At 61.3% G+C, this 15,087-nt stretch overlaps 6 protein-coding genes across 6 annotated transcripts; 5 read left to right on the top strand and 1 right to left on the bottom strand.

Moving 5' to 3' along the window:
* Positions 1–101: 101 nt before the first annotated feature.
* Positions 102–905, top strand: BKCO1_1800059 (translation initiation factor if-2-like; the record flags this gene model as incomplete). Its single annotated transcript, XM_020271837.1, has 1 exon — positions 102–905. One exon carries the CDS (start codon positions 102–104, stop codon positions 903–905), a length of 804 nt encoding a protein of 267 aa, XP_020131548.1.
* Positions 906–1,371: 466 nt separating this feature from the next.
* Positions 1,372–3,474, top strand: BKCO1_1800058 (wh1-domain-containing protein; the record flags this gene model as incomplete). The annotated part of the gene is made up of 3 exons (XM_020271836.1): positions 1,372–1,581; positions 1,667–3,389; positions 3,449–3,474. 3 exons carry the CDS (start codon positions 1,372–1,374, stop codon positions 3,472–3,474), a joined length of 1,959 nt encoding a protein of 652 aa, XP_020131549.1.
* Positions 3,475–5,737: 2,263 nt separating this feature from the next.
* Positions 5,738–9,106, top strand: BKCO1_1800057 (glycoside hydrolase family 3 protein; the record flags this gene model as incomplete). The annotated part of the gene is made up of 1 exon (XM_020271835.1): positions 5,738–9,106. The coding sequence occupies one exon, from the start codon at positions 5,738–5,740 to the stop codon at positions 9,104–9,106; it is 3,369 nt and encodes a 1,122-aa protein (XP_020131556.1).
* Positions 9,107–9,622: 516 nt separating this feature from the next.
* On the bottom strand, positions 9,623–12,007 carry BKCO1_1800056 (metalloreductase; the record flags this gene model as incomplete). The annotated part of the gene is made up of 2 exons (XM_020271834.1): positions 9,623–11,786; positions 11,847–12,007. The coding sequence occupies 2 exons, from the start codon at positions 12,005–12,007 to the stop codon at positions 9,623–9,625; spliced, it is 2,325 nt and encodes a 774-aa protein (XP_020131557.1).
* A 610-nt stretch (positions 12,008–12,617) lies between these two features.
* Positions 12,618–13,270, top strand: BKCO1_1800055 (ctr copper transporter; the record flags this gene model as incomplete). Its single annotated transcript, XM_020271833.1, has 2 exons — positions 12,618–13,105; positions 13,162–13,270. The coding sequence occupies 2 exons, from the start codon at positions 12,618–12,620 to the stop codon at positions 13,268–13,270; spliced, it is 597 nt and encodes a 198-aa protein (XP_020131554.1).
* An 878-nt stretch (positions 13,271–14,148) lies between these two features.
* On the top strand, positions 14,149–14,963 carry BKCO1_1800054 (gpi anchored protein; the record flags this gene model as incomplete). Its single annotated transcript, XM_020271832.1, has 2 exons — positions 14,149–14,565; positions 14,655–14,963. The coding sequence occupies 2 exons, from the start codon at positions 14,149–14,151 to the stop codon at positions 14,961–14,963; spliced, it is 726 nt and encodes a 241-aa protein (XP_020131555.1).
* Between the last annotated feature and the right edge of the window lie 124 nt (positions 14,964–15,087).

The raw sequence follows: 15,087 nt of genomic DNA, 5'->3' as shown, positions 1-15,087 counted from the left end.
AGGAATGCACCCAGACAGCCCGGCCCTCCTTCATTCACGGTCTCTTTCATTTCAATTTTCATTTGACCACCAGACGAAATAATTGCCTATCAACTCAGCGCATGATGACCGGTACACGCGGCTTTGCATCGTGGAAGACGTCATCCAAGCCTACCTTGCGCTGGCCATTGGGAAAAAAACCAACGCTCTTCTCTCATTTCTACTCACCCGGATGGCGTCTCAGCGAGAGCACAAAGTCAGTCATCGCTGACACAGCGAACCCACGTCACCAGCACGTGAAGCGCAAGTTTGAGGCAAAGGACCCGAACCTCCTTTCGACGGCGTCCTCGGCGACTCTGGCCACGTCGCCCAAGCGGACGGTCAGGGTCTGGTGCGTCCGCAGGCTCCGGGCGGCTCTCCGGGAAGAAATGGAGGCGCGCGGGCTGAACGTGCAGGGCCAGAGGCTGGGGAGCGATGGCAAGGCGATCGAGGGGCCCCCGGTGGTGTCGGGCACGTTCCTCATGACGGCGAACCAGAAGATGATCGCGGCAAAGTATGAGAAGGTGCGCGAGGAGGTAGGATGGGCTGCGGATGCGCTGGTGGGGGCGTTTAGGCAGTCGGCCAACGGCAGGGACCGGGAGACCGACTCGAGGGGCGTGAAGAGGGCGTTCGATACGGAGCGTCGCGGCACGCTGGGCCAAGGCTGGCCGTCGCCAGCGCACAGAGGCATGGGAAGGTCATCGCCAGCGGGTATGGACAGGTCACATCCAGCGGGCAAAGGCAGACCATCACCAGAATTCAAGGGTAGACCATCGCCAGAATTCAAGGCTAGACCATCGCCAGAGTTCAAGGGTAGGCTTTCGTCAGAGTTCAAGGACAGGCGACCGCCAGCGGGAAAAGGCAGAGCACCACGGGCAGGGATATAGCGGATTCACAAGAGCCTTCGCGGCGCAGCCTGGAAGCTAGGGCGGCGCTGCAAGCAGGTGGTGCTCAGGGAGCTTCGGAGCGCTTGGCGGCAAGGGGCTTAGTCACGGCGGGTGCGGGTAACGAGCAGGGCAGACGGGCCACTTGACTACTTCGCAACCACCACAACTGCTGCGAGGCTGTGCAGCTGAGGCCGCGCACGACACCACGCCGCCTGAGCCGCTCAAGCTGACCTCGAACGTATTCATACCGCCCGCAGCCCGCGCACTGCGGCCTGCACCCTGGATCCTCGGGCGCTCGCGGATAATTCGCGAGAGACGGCTTGCACTGGCCCCTCTCTCCTGCTTATGACGCACGCCTGAAATTGCAGCAACCCGTACGCCGCTGCCCAACCACACCCTTCCATGTGGACAAATCGCGCGACCCCAACCCTCTAAACCCGAACCACCGACCACCCGCGTGCCCAGCATGCCTACAATATTGTCCGACGACGACAAGCAGGTGGTCAAGCGGACCGTGCCGAAGGGCTCCAACAAGATCCATGCCGTCGCTGTCGCAAAGCTCTACATCGCATACCCCAACCGCCACAAATGGACCTATACCGGCTTGCAGGGCGCCGCCGTGCTCGCCAACGACCTTGTGGGGAATACCTTCTGGATCAAGCTGGTTGACATCTCGGTAAGTTGGAGCCTGTGAACAGCGAGCTGGGGGCGGTCCAGGGAGAGGCAGGGGAAGAGGTGAGCCCTGCTAACTGAGTGCGCAGCCCTTGAACCGCGGCGTGATTTGGGATCAGGAGATCTACGACACGTTCCAGTACAACCAAGACCGCACCTTCTTCCACACCTTCGAGCTCGAGCAATGTCTTGCCGGTCTGTCATTCGCCGACGAGAAGGAGGCGAGGCAGTTCAGGAAGAAGATAGACGAGCGGGAGAAGAACGCGCACAAGAACACCAGGAACAAGCCTTTCGGCATGGCGGCTGGAACCTCCAATGGCGCGTCTACGAACGGTGGTGGCCACTCGCATGGGATCCTGGGCAGCCTCTTTGGTAGGCACTCGTCGAACCAGCATCAGGAGCAGCATTCGATCATTCCTCCCAAGAAACCGTCCTCCCCTGCAAGCCCGCCACCGAACCGAAACGGCAAGAGCTCGACTATCGATACCGCAGACCCGGCGATGCAGCCGGTGCTTCAGGAACTCCTGCAGATGGGTATCACGGCCGACCAGATTGAAGAAAATGCCGATTTCATCAAGATGTACATTGAGCAGAAGAAAGCCAGCGAGGCTACCGCCAATGAATCCAAATTGAGGGCGCCGCCGCCACCGCCTGGCGCACCCCCGGCGGCGAACAAGCTCAGTCCCCAAAACACAGGCAGCACCTCGACATCTCGACGTGGGCCACCTCCGGCACCACCGCCAGCGCGTAGAAAGGGTGGCGCAGCTCCGGCTCAGCCAGCATCACCTGGTCGAGAGCCATCACCGCCAACCCAGCCAAGATTCAGAGCGCCGCCCCCGCTTGCTGATGCAGGCAAGTTTGCGAACCAGGCTCCTCCTCCACCGGCAAGAGCACGCGCCTCCTCGAATGTCGCAAATGCGGCTCCCCCGCCGCCGCCGAGAAAGGCAGAGGAAGACTCGGGCCCCAAGTTCGGAGTACCACCCCCGTTCAGTGGCCAGCGTGCTGTATCCAGTCCAGCTCCGCCTCCTCCCCCGGCTCGTGGCCCTGTGCCTCCACCTCCGCCTGCACGCGAGACCTCTCCCGCTGCGCCGCCGCCTCCACCGCCTGCACGGGCTGTGCCCACTCCAGCCGCTCCTCCGCCGCCGCTTCCACCCAAAGTTCCGGCAGCTCCACCGTCACCAGCTGCCCTTCCTCCGCCCCCACCACCACCACCTGCTCCATCTGGGCCACCTGCTCCTCCCCCGCCTCCTCCATCCGCTTCACGTCCGGTTCCCGTTCCTCCGTCAGCAAGCCCCGCACCACCAGCTCCTCCACCACCTCCTCCGCCTGCTCCGACCGGTGGCGCACCCCCGCCGCCACCGCTCCCTCCAACTGGATCTCCGGCCGCTGCTCCTCCGCCGCCACCTCCTCCGCCACCCGCTCCAAGCGGCGGAGCTCCTCCCCCACCTCCCCCGCCGCCACCGCCTCCGAGTGGAGGCGCTCCTCCGCCCCCTCCGCCCCCTCCGCCAGGAGGAGCCGGTGGTCCTCCCGCGCCACCACCACCGCCTCCCGGAGGCGCACCCGCGCCCAAGATGCCCGCGCCAGCCGGCGGCGGCGGCAGAGACGATCTTTTGGCCAGTATCCGCGGTGGAGCCAGGCTCAAAAAGGTTTCGGACACGGAGAAGAAAGACCGCAGTGCGGCGGCGGTGCCTGGCAGCAGCTCCTCACCTCCCCCGACTGCCGGAGGTGGCAGTGGTGGGGGTGACGGTGGCGGATTGGCGAATGCATTGGCTAGTGCTCTTGCGGCGAGGAAGAGCAAGGTCAGCCACAGTGGTAAGTTTATCATGTCTTGTGTGCAGTCGATTGAAAATGGTGCTAACGGAAGTTCACAGACGATGAGGATGATGACGACTGGTGAGCGCGTCGAAGCACGGTCTGCTGCGAGGCAGCACCCAAGCAAATGTCACCCGAAAAAAGCGAAGACGACGAGCTATTCACGTGGAAGAGCCTCGAGGAAAAACAGGACAGAAGCAGTGGAAAGAACAGGCAATCTTTCAAACACCAAGCACCAAGTGTGGAGTTTGTCAGGTGAGGACTTTTGTCCCGTGTGTAAAGGATACCCGCGTGTCTAGGGTAAATGGGAACAAGGGATTGATGATGCCGAGGCTTGCACCACCGCGCGGTAGAAACTCATGCTAAATGGTTTTGGTCCCGTCCGGCTTTTTCTGGGGGCTTCCTTCTGGGTGCTCGGTATGGGATGGGGACGGAATTACCCCGTTTTCTATTGTTTTTGTGTGCCTTTTATTTTCGTTCGAAGGCGAAGGGTCTGAGGTAGAATTGTTAGCACGGAATTGAAGAAGTAATTCTATTGGTTTGGGTGCTTTGAGAAGTGATCGAGTGCGTTGGGTGTAGTAAGGTGGATGATATGCGCTTCCAACTTCCTCATTACTGCGCTTTTTCTCCTTCCCGCGGAGGACATTGTCGTTCCCTTTCATGAATGACGTTTCCGCTCTTCTCGCTGGAACCTGTGTTTACATCTTTGCAAGTGTCACCTTGCCGTAGTCTTCCCTTGGTAAGTGTAGAAATAGATCCGTTTATAGCGATTCTTTGCGTGGCCATTCGAAGCAGATATCCCGATATAGAGGTAAATTCAAACATCCTTTCTTCATGAGGTGGAACAGATATCCGGACGGAGGTGTAAGTATTAAGACCGTAAAAATGAATCCAGATATTGGAACTTAGTTCCTATGCGAGATGGATGTAGGTGGTCAGTTTCTTTCTGCACCCACCGTGTCCCTGGTGACAACGAAGTATCAATGACGGTAGTTTCGAATTTCTAGTGCTTGGGACCATGGTTTCGCGTCACCAAGCCCGCTCGATACACCGTGCTTGTTAGCAGCATCCAATCACGATCGTTCCACAGCACCTGATATCGAAAAGACGGTTGGACGTTGAGCCGCAAGCTTTCAGGCCCCCAGTCAATCGCTATTGCGTGCTCGCCGTGCCAATCTACTAACAATATAGGGAGATGCACCCCAGGTTTTCCCCGCAAACGCCATTGCAAGCACGTTCTCTGGGGTATATAGGAGCTTGGCGTTTCTTCGCTACTTCGCGATGGGAGGAAAAAGGTTTGGAGCCGAGCTTGGCGCGCTCCACTGTTTGGTATTCTTCCACACCCTGATCTTCCGAGTTCGACCTCCTGCCTGATCGGATCGTTTCCGAGAGCCGCGCTCAGCCGATGGCAACGTTACATGCTTTTGTCTTATAGGAGCGCTCTACGGCTCATGCCTTCGCGAAAGAACGGTGTTGCAACGGCGTGTCGCCGGGACGGGTGTTCAACGGTGCTATTTTTGGGGGGATCCTGTGGGGTCGAGGCACATTACTATGACCAATGCTGCTGTCCTGGACTGCCTTATAATGTTTCGAACAGATTTCGACAGTGGGAACAACGGACGTCTGCAGCTGCTTGCCTGACAGGGCTGGAATCTTTTTTTCTCATCCCCCCTGGTGAGTGTGAAACCAGACGCGTGGAAGATGCGCGAGCTGCTATTGGGCCGTCGATGATACTGATGACGCGGGCGCCAATCACTCGAGTGAAAGCAGGCAACGGTGTCCAATGATGCATGGAAACGCAGTGTGTGGGAGCGGTGGCCGCGCAAGACGGGCTGTGGGCTTTGTCTGGCGAAGGATCGGCAGGGAGAGCAGGGGGGCCTGTGGCGGGCGGGAGGGCAGAGGCGAGGCCCTGAGGCTGCCGGCGGCCGGCCGTCGATTCAGCGTCGCAGAGCAGGGCCGGGGTGGAAAGACCGACTGACTTGCACGGCGGCGGGGGAGCAAACGTCTCGGTGCGACGCTCCTTCAGCTTCTTCTATCCACGAGCCATTGGATGATGGCGGGCGAAGGGCAGGCCGCGCGCCGGATTCTCGGCCTGCCTCAGCTTGACATCTCTTGGACGTACCAAGCCTTTGCCAAGTCGCAGGTGAAACCGCTCGGGCTCAGCTGCCAGAAACCCACATCCACCACTTCGACGCCCCCGGTCAAACGCCTCCTTCACTTTTGCACCGCGCCCTCCTCCCTCTCCCGCCCTGGCACTCATGCAGACACCCTCTTTGCCTCCTCACGCCGTGCACGCGTGAGACCGACACCCGCCCATTCCGGGGACCCAACTAATCTTAATACACACAATGCCCAACGACTACGAGCTCCGCGGCAAGTACGAGGCCGTCGACAACGACGAAGGCAACTACCTGCAGAGCCGCAAACACCACCACCTCCGCAATGCCTCGACCGGCAGCAGCCTGCGGCCCTCGCTCGACGCCGCCTACCTCTCGTCCGACGACGACGACCTGAACGAATTCGACCCGCTGAACGAGGAGAGCGCCCCGCTCGACACGGGCAAGAGGAGGAAACGCCCGCGCACCGAGTCCCAGGTCGGCGCCGCCGCCGACGCCTACGCCGACCCGCGATGGCGGAACAACGAGTCGCGAGGAGGAGGAGGACGAGGCTCGCCGTGGGCCCGCGTGGCGGCTGCATGCACGCCGACGCGCAAGCGGCTGTGGTGCTGGCTGCCGCTGCTCTTCGTGCTGGCGCTGCTGCTGCTGCTGGGGGCGGGCGGGCTGTGGGCGTGGCGGGCGGGGCCGTTGGAGGGCCAGAGCCCGCCGTGGTACCCCGCGCCGCGCGGCGGGACCGACCCGGCGTGGGCGCAGGCGTACGACCGCGCGTCGGTGCTGGTGGCGGGCATGACGCTGGCCGAGAAGGTCAACGTCACGACGGGCGTCGGCTGGGAGATGGGGCTCTGCGTGGGCAACACGGGCCCCGTCGAGCGCCTCGGCTTCCCCAGCCTGTGCCTGCAGGACGGCCCGCTGGGCCTGCGCTTCGCCGACCACGCGACCGCCTGGCCGGCCGGCCTCACCGTCGGCGCCACCTGGAGCAAGGAGCTGATGTACCTGCGCGGCCAGGCGCACGCGCGCGAGGCCAAGGGGAAGGGCGTCAACGTGCTGCTGGGCCCCGCCATGGGCCCGCTCGGACGGCTGCCGGCCGGCGGGCGCAATTGGGAGGGCTTCGGGGCGGACCCGGTGCTGCAGGGGCTGGCGGCGGCGTGGACGATCAAGGGCATCCAGGACGAGGGCGTCATCGCGACGGCGAAGCACTGGGTCGGCAACGAGCAGGAGCACTTCCGCCAGTCGTGGGAGTGGGGCGCCCCCAACGCCATGTCGTCCAACATTGACGACCGCACGCTGCACGAGATCTACGCCTGGCCCTTTGCCGACAGCGTGCGCGTCGGCGTCGCCAGCGTCATGTGCTCGTACAACCAGGTCAACAACTCGTACGCGTGCCAGAACAGCAAGCTGCTCAACGGCGTGCTCAAGGATGAGCTTGGCTTCCAGGGCTTCGTGCAGTCCGACTGGCTGGCCCAGCGCAGCGGCGTTGCGAGTGCTCTGGCTGGTCTGGACATGAGCATGCCCGGCGACGGGTTGAAGTGGCAGGATGGCAAGGCGCTGTGGGGCCCGGAGCTGACCAGGGCCGCGCTGAATGGCTCCGTGCCGATGGAACGGTTGAATGACATGGTGACTCGTATTGTGGCGGCTTGGTACCAGCTCGGCCAGGATGACCCGGAGAAATGGCCCGCGGACGGGCCTAACTTCTCGTCCTGGACGGACGAGGAGGTCGGACTGCTGCATCCCGGCAGCGACGACAAGACCACCGGTGTGGTCAACAAGTACGTGGACGTTCAAGCCAACGGCAGTCATGGGGCGTTGGCGCGCCGTATCGCTGCAGAGGGCATCGTGTTGGTCAAGAACGACAACAACACCCTGCCCATTTCCCGCCAGGGCCACAGCATCGCAAGCGGCTTCGTGTCGAACAAGGACGACTTCAAGATGCGCGTCGGCATCTACGGCGAGGATGCCCGCGGAAACCCTGACGGCCGCAACGCCTGTGCTGACCGCGGCTGCAACGAGGGTACGCTGGCCTCGGGCTGGGGCAGCGGCGCCGCCGACTTCCCTTATCTCGTCACCCCTCTGGAGGCTCTGAGGCGCGAGTTCGACATCGATATGGTTCTCCTTCACGAATACCCTGCGAACGAGATCCCCGAGACGAAGCAGCGTGCGCTTGAGAATCAGGATCTTTGCCTTGCGTTTGTGAACAGCGATGCTGGCGAGGGCTTTATTTCCTGGGAGGGCATCAAGGGTGACCGGAACGACCTCTACACCCAAAAGGGTGGCGACAAGCTCGTTGAGACCGTTGCTAAGCGGTGCGGTGGAGGCGATAGCCCCGTTATTGTCGTTGTTCATGCCGTTGGCCCAGTCATCCTGGAAAACTGGATTGATATCCCGAATGTCATGGCCGTTCTCCTGGCGCATCTGCCCGGGCAGGAGAGCGGCAACGCCGTCGCCGACGTCATCTTTGGCGAAGTGAACCCAAGCGGACGCCTGCCGTACACCGTCGCTAAGGATGAGGACGACTACGGCCCGGACAGCCACATCATGTATTACCCGAATGCCGTCGTCCCGCAGCAGAACTTCACCGAGGGGCTGTACATTGACTACCGCTACTTCGACAAGAACGGTCTGACGCCGCGCTACGAGTTCGGCTACGGCCTCTCGTACAGCACCTTCGAGCTCTCTGAGCTCCAGATCGTCACCGACCCAACCCAGAAGACGCTCCTGCCCGCCCCCCGCCCAGACCCGAAGGTTCTCCCCGTGCCGCCGACCTACGACAACAGCACCGGCGCGCCCGAGGACTCACTCTTCCCGCCGGGCTTCCGCCGCCTCAGCAAGTACATCTACCCGTACCTGACCAGCCTTTCCGACACGGCCAATCCCGGCGTCCCGGACAAGGCGTGGCCCCCGGCCTTCACGGACGAGAAACTGCACGCAGAGCCGTCGCAGGCCGGCGGCGGACCCGGTGGTAATCCGGACTTGTACACATTCGTCGCGAACATCTCATTCACGATCAGAAACACCAGTCCAGTCCGTGGCAGCGCGGTGCCGCAGTTGTACGTCTCGTACCCAGAGCACTGGACGGATCCGGAGAACGCGGCGATGATGGGAAAGAAACCCACCACCACGACAACAGCAGCGGAGGAGGAGGAGGAGGAGGAGGAGGAGAAAGAGGAGGAGGCCTCAGCAAACGAAGGCATCATCAGCGACGACGGCAAGGTGACGAGCCCGTTCGAGAAGAACCCGCCCGGGAAACCCTCCTCCCACAAGAGCCATCAAATTCATCACAACAACGATAACAACGGCACCCACTCGTCGCCACCCCCGGACCTCCCGCCCGACCGCCACGACCCGGCCGTCGTCGCGCAGCTCCGCGTCGTCGACTTCCCCGTCCGCGTCCTGCGCGGCTTCGAGAAGGTCGAGCTCGCGCCCGCGGGCGAGCCCGGCGACGCGGCCCGCGTCAGCTTCGCCGTCACCCGCCGCGACCTGAGCTACTGGGACACGCGGAGGCAAAACTGGGTCATGCCGACGACGGGAGGGGGGACGAACAGGGAGTTTGGCGTGTGGATCGGGTGGAGCAGTCGGGATTTGGTGTTGAGTGGGATGATTTGAGTGGGGGTTTTGGGGAGAGAGAGAGAGAGAGGGAGGGAGGTTGGGGGTTTTTTTGCAATGCATGGCGATGGTGGGTTGGCGTTCTGGGGATGGCTTTTCACTTTTTTTTTTTTTTTTGGTTCTTCTTCTCTTTTGAGAGGAAGTGAATACATGTGTAGATGGGATATGGTACATACATAACTGGAGGTCGTCGAAGCATGGGGCTCGCAGCCTGCGTCGAAAGCTTACCCAGATGGAATAGAGAAAGTGAAAGAGATACAAAAAAAAGAAATTGTCACCGCCGGAGACTTGAACTCAGAACAGTTCAGACCTTTTTCGAGTTGAAATACTTCTAGTAGTAGTGTCGTGCTATCATTCCCTTTCACGTATAAACTCCATACTCCTTCTTCTTCCTCTTCTTAACATTGTGCAGACATTCCCCCATTCCCTTCTTCCCCCAAAACGCAGCCAAAAGAAACAATCATCATATATACATACACCTTCCACCACCTCCTCAGTCTCACCATCCATCCTCCCTCACCACCCAAACCCCTCGACATGGCACCACACGCCCTGCGCGCCGGTGCCGCGATGCACGGCGCGCTCGTCGCTGAGGGCGACGGCGGCGGCGCGCACGTCGCGCCCCAGGGCGGCGGGGCCGCACGCGACGACGGCCGTCTCGCCGAGGGCGCGCTCGAGGACGCGGCGGGCGAGGGACGGCGGGTGCGGGCGGCCGGTTAGGAGGTGGATGGATGGGTGGAGGGCGGGGGGAGAGGAGGGTTGTGGTTGTTGTTGTGAGAGTGAGACTGAGGGGGAGTTGGGGTTGGCTGTGGTGGTGGTGGTTGGGGGAGGTGGGTGGGTTTGGGGTTGTTGGGGTTGGGGTGGTGGTGGATTGGAGGTGGTGTTGGGGTTGTTGTTGCAGCAGGTGCAGACGATGGGCTGGATGGCGTCGTCGGGGGAGGATCCATTTGCTCTCGCTTTGTTGTCGTCTTCGACGATGGTGGATTGGCAGCAGCAGGTGCCGTCTGGGCCGCATGCTGCCTTGGCCAGGGGTCTCTGGTTGTTGCTCTGGTCCTCCTCGGATGATGAGTGAAGGGAAGATGTGTCGCTGTTGCGGTCTTCTATCTCGGTGATGCGGGTGCCGTCTTTGCCCTTCTTATCGACGAAAGTCTTTTCGTCAAAGGCACCGTCGATTCTCGGGGCCTGGATTGGGGATGGCAAGGAGGTTGAATTACCGTCGTTGCTGTAGACAGCCTTGCGGTCGTCGGTGAATGAAGGATCGCAAGTCATGTACACGCTCATCTCAACATCAACATCTACTCCAGCCTGGCGGAGCGCTGCTACGTCTTCCGCAACGCATGACAGTTGCGTTGCGAACCAACTGAGTTGGCCGCGCGACTTGACGACCCAGACGAAGCGGACGCGGCGGGTTGCGGCTCCATCCGGAAGCCGAAGCATTGAAGAAAGGGACGCCGTCTCCCTTGCGGCCCCCTGGTGATGTTGCTTCTTCCAGTGCGCTACGATGTCCCGGAGTAAGGGGATGGTGAAGGTCGCGCCGGTACTCCCGGCAAACAGCACCACGCTGTCGAACTGTCGGAGCGGGCGAAGCCGCCCGTACGGTCCGTCGATTGCGACGGGCTTTCCCCGCCTTTCTTCGGGCTGCCCATGGGAAGGCAACAGGTGTAGTTTTTCAGCGTGCCGGAAAAAACGCGCGGTCGCGCCGCCCTCGCTCTTCACGTAGAACTCCATCTTACCGTCTTCAGGAATGGAGGCGATGGTGAAAGGATGGCTCTGCAACGGAACGACGGCATGGCAGGATAGGAAAACATGTTGGCCGGGGTTCCAGCTGATTGGCGGATTTTGGATGGTGATACGGGTTGTGCCATGAGGCAGAGGGGTGAAGGATGCTTCGCAGGCCCATAGGCTGGAGCTCTGGCCCTTTCTCCGCCGGGAAGGGTGAAATATGGCGAAATTGTTGTAGAGGAGCCATACAGCGCGGACGAAGCGGTCAAGACATACAAGCGCAATGGGGAGGATGACGTAGATTCGGACGTACAATGGCCAGGAATTGACGTGTAGGTAGACAAAGGCGACAAAGACAGCCATGGAGCCTAGATGCTGGAGTACAAAAAACTCATATGATAGGCCGCGGATTGGGGCGACGGAGCTGAAGACGATCCAGAGCAGCAGGCACCATGAGATCAGGCCGTGCTGGGTGATGGGGTCGGTTTTGATCTTGTGGCCAATGTAGTTGTAGGGCGCCCAGTCAGCAAACCAGTAGCCCATGTGGATGGTGACTGTGAGAAGAAGAGACCGTGCAGTCCAACGGTGCAGCCAGTTCAAGCGCTCGTAGCTCGAGCCGGTTAGCCATCCGAGAATGTTATTCTTCCCGGCCAAAAGGAAGATCAAGGGCAGCTGAGCGATGGAAATGCAGCCTGTTCGGTACCCAATGTTCTCAAAGGACCATTGGTCACTGAGGTCAAAGTGGTAGAAGCATAGCACCAAGAGGGTGGCGATGTTGGCTGCCACGATAGTCGTCCGGCCCACGGTGGGCAGACAAATGCTTCGGCCCTTGAAAGTGAGCGGAGAGAGGGTTGCATTGCTCGCTTCTCGGACGATGGCGGTTGCGGTGGCATTAATGCGCAGCAAGGAAGCCTTGGGCTTGGCTGGTTTCGCATCGCCGCGGCAAGCAGCAGTCAATCTGTAGTCATTGCATCAGCACGGGCTTACGGGCGGGCTTGTTTCAAAGACTAGAACTGACCTCTGCCGACAGATCAAGCTGTTGCCAAGGTTGACAAGGGTTGCAGTGCCAACAAAAGCGCCCACAACAGCCCAGTAATATTGCATCAGGAAGTCGAGGGAGGGCACGCCGGGCACGCTGGAGCCCATGTCCATGCCCCCCATGTCCATGTCCATGTCCATCTTGAACAAAGGGACCAGGCCTGCTGGAGAAGTTGTGCGTGGTGAAAGGCTAGTGAGACGGACTCATGGTGTCGCGAGCAAAGAGTGCCTGTGGGGTTGGAAGTGACGTGGGGGAGGGTGCCGAGAGTCGGGTAGATAACATCAGCGGAATGCGGTTGAGAGTTTGGGCGTGTTGCGGATGGCGGCAGGGTGGCGTCGGGGGCGGTCCAGCCCTGGGCTGAAACAGCCAATGGGCCCCCGGAGAACTCGCTCAAATCCACTCTGCAGCTCTACTTGCCGTTTTGGGCGACACATGTGCAGCAAGACACGAGCAAGCCCAGCGCTCTGGTCCAGCGTGTCCGGTCCGCGTCCGCCGTCTTTATTCTCCTGGTCTCGCGTCCATTACCAGCCTGCGACCCGGAGAGCCTCATCTCTGCCCTTATCTTGCTCGGCGCCAGCAACCTGGATTGTACGTGCGCAACATTCCGTCTGCCTGCGCAACCTCCGCGTCTGGCACTCTGATACAAAAGACGCCGCGTCCCGCTGCCACACGCCCGCCCAACCGGGGAACCTACGCGGAAACCACGCATTCACGTCCCCGACGAACATATCGAGAACTGAATCCGCCAGCATGCAGCGACGCCACGACGACGGCACCGTGACCATGGACCTTGGGAGCCACACCGACCACGACACGAGCAGCAGCAGCAGCAGCAGCATGACCATGGCCATGGTATTCAACAACGCCGACAACACGCCGCTCTTCACCAACGCATTCACGCCGACAACAACTGGCCAGTACGCGGGCATCTGCATCTTCCTCATCGTGCTGGCGGCCGTGTTCCGCGGGCTCTTCGCGGCAAAGCAGAAGCTCGAGGAGCGGTGGCTGGCGCAGGCGCTGCAGCGGCGGTACATAGTGGTTGCGGACAAGCAGCCGGCGGCGGAGCGTATCGAGAGCGACGACGACTCGCGCACGGCGGTGTTGACCGCGAACGGCGTCGAGGAGCGCGTCAGCGTCGCGCACCGGCTCGGCAGCGGCTCGGTGCAGCCGTGGCGCTTCGGCGTCGACCTGCCGCGCGCGGCCGTGGTCACGGTCATCGTGGGCGTGGGCTACATGCTGTAAGTTTGCTAGCTCGCCGGCCGAGAGGGCGCTGTGGAATGCTGACTTGCTCCAGGATGCTCGCTGTCATGACCATGAATGTTGGCTACTTCCTCTCCGTCCTCGGTGGCACCTTCCTGGGCGAGCTAGCATTCGGGCGGTATTCTCAAGTGGCCGATCACTGAGTGGGCGGGAGCGTTGTCAGGCCTCATCGGCGGAGGAATCAGGCCATACCTCACCATGAGCTGTAATAATACTTTATCCGTAATCAAAATCTGCTCGCACAGTGGGCTACACGAGTTCCCCTTCTGCACCCATGTCCACGGCCAAGTCACCGCCAGTGTGTCCCTAGCCTGCAACAGCCCATGGGTAACGGCGGTCGAGAAGGGCAGCAGTCAGCACCGTGCTGGCCGGGTGTTGCCGCGGGCTGGTGGTCGAGGCAAGCGCAGGCCCGTCTCCACTTTCAGCCGTCAAACAAGCTCATGGTCCTTTCTCCGCAAGACCCCCGCGGCTGCTGACCTACAGGAAGCCCATGCTGCTTCCAGTCTAGCGCTTCCGATAATCTGCTCAATTGCGCGCAACCTCGCCAGCATACCACAAACCGTCTCGCCTCGTCGCACCACGGTACATACTGACCCAGGTGGCGCTCGCCATGCACGCCTGGTGCGGCTCGCTGCTCGCGCCCGCCCTCTGCAAGCGCCACCGAAACTGTGCTCGGGAGGAGCTGCTCAAACATGCACGAGCTACGCGACCTGCGCTGTCCGCCCTCTGGCGTCCAGATCGGTGAACCTTTATAAATAAAGCTGTGTAGGACCAAAGTCAATCGCCAGCTGCTCTCCAAACCTCAATCTCAACCCTATCAACTGCTCCCGTCCCACGTACAACCTTGCCCAGCCGTGGCCCGAGCTTCTTCTGTTTACACCCTCTGGCCAAACACTTGCCATTATTTGCTTCCACCTCCCTCCCACCACCCTCACAGCTACCACGCCGTCTGCGTAACAGCTCAGCCATTCCCATCCCCACCTCCCAACCCCAAAAAATACCCCACCGCCCACCGCCCACCATGCTCTCCGCCCACGCCCTCCTCCTCAGCGCCCTCTCCTTCAGCGCCCTCACCACCGCGCACTTCACGCTCGAATGGCCCCCCTCGCGCGGCTTCGACGACGACAAAGAGCCCAGCTTCCCGTGCGGCGGGTTCGACAACGTCTCCAACAACCGCACCGCCTTCCCGCTCCGCGGCGCCGCGCCCATCCAGCTGAAGATGGGCCACACGGAAGCCAACGTGCAGGTGCTGCTGGCCGTGGGAAACGACCCGGGCAGCGCCTTCGACGTCGTGCTGCGCCAGACGTTCCGCGAGCGCGGGCCCGACATGTTCTGCGTCGGCGGCGTGGAGGTGCCGGCGGGTGCGAACCTGACGGCTGGGATGAACGCGACGATTCAGGTGGTGACGAATGGGGATCCGGAGGGGGGGTTGTATCAGGTATGTGTGGTTTGGTTTTTTTTTTTTATTGATTCTCTTTTGGGGGGGTTAGTGGTAAATGCTGACGAGTTAAACCCACACACACACAGTGCGCCGATGTCACGCTCACTGACGAGATGCTCTCCACCGACGCCTACGACGCCCACTGCACCAACAGCTCCGGCGTCACCGCGCAGGCCATTTCCAACCCCCGCAACGCCAACGAGACGAGCGAGAGCAGCGGCGATTCTTCTTCTTCTACTACTTCTTCTTCCGCCTCCGGCACTGCCGCGTCGTCCGCATCTGGCGCCAGCTCGACGGCATCTGCGGGCGCCGCGGCTGCGAATGTCGGTTCCTGGGCCGGTGCGTGGGCGCTTGGTGCGGCGGCGGCGGTGGGGGGTGCTGTGGTGGCGTTGTGAGGATGGAGTTTTCACGAGATGCTGGAGGGAGGGACACGTGTGGACGGTTAAGGGGATATACCCATGAGAGGACTTTGCGGGGAGGTAGAGTAGCTGGTGGTACCAGGTTGCTTAAGCAATGGGG

Source organism: Diplodia corticola, assembly GCF_001883845.1.
Source record: "Diplodia corticola strain CBS 112549 chromosome Unknown scaffold18, whole genome shotgun sequence".
Lineage (NCBI taxonomy): Eukaryota > Fungi > Ascomycota > Dothideomycetes > Botryosphaeriales > Botryosphaeriaceae > Diplodia > Diplodia corticola.
This window is presented reverse-complemented; position numbering and strand designations above follow the sequence as displayed.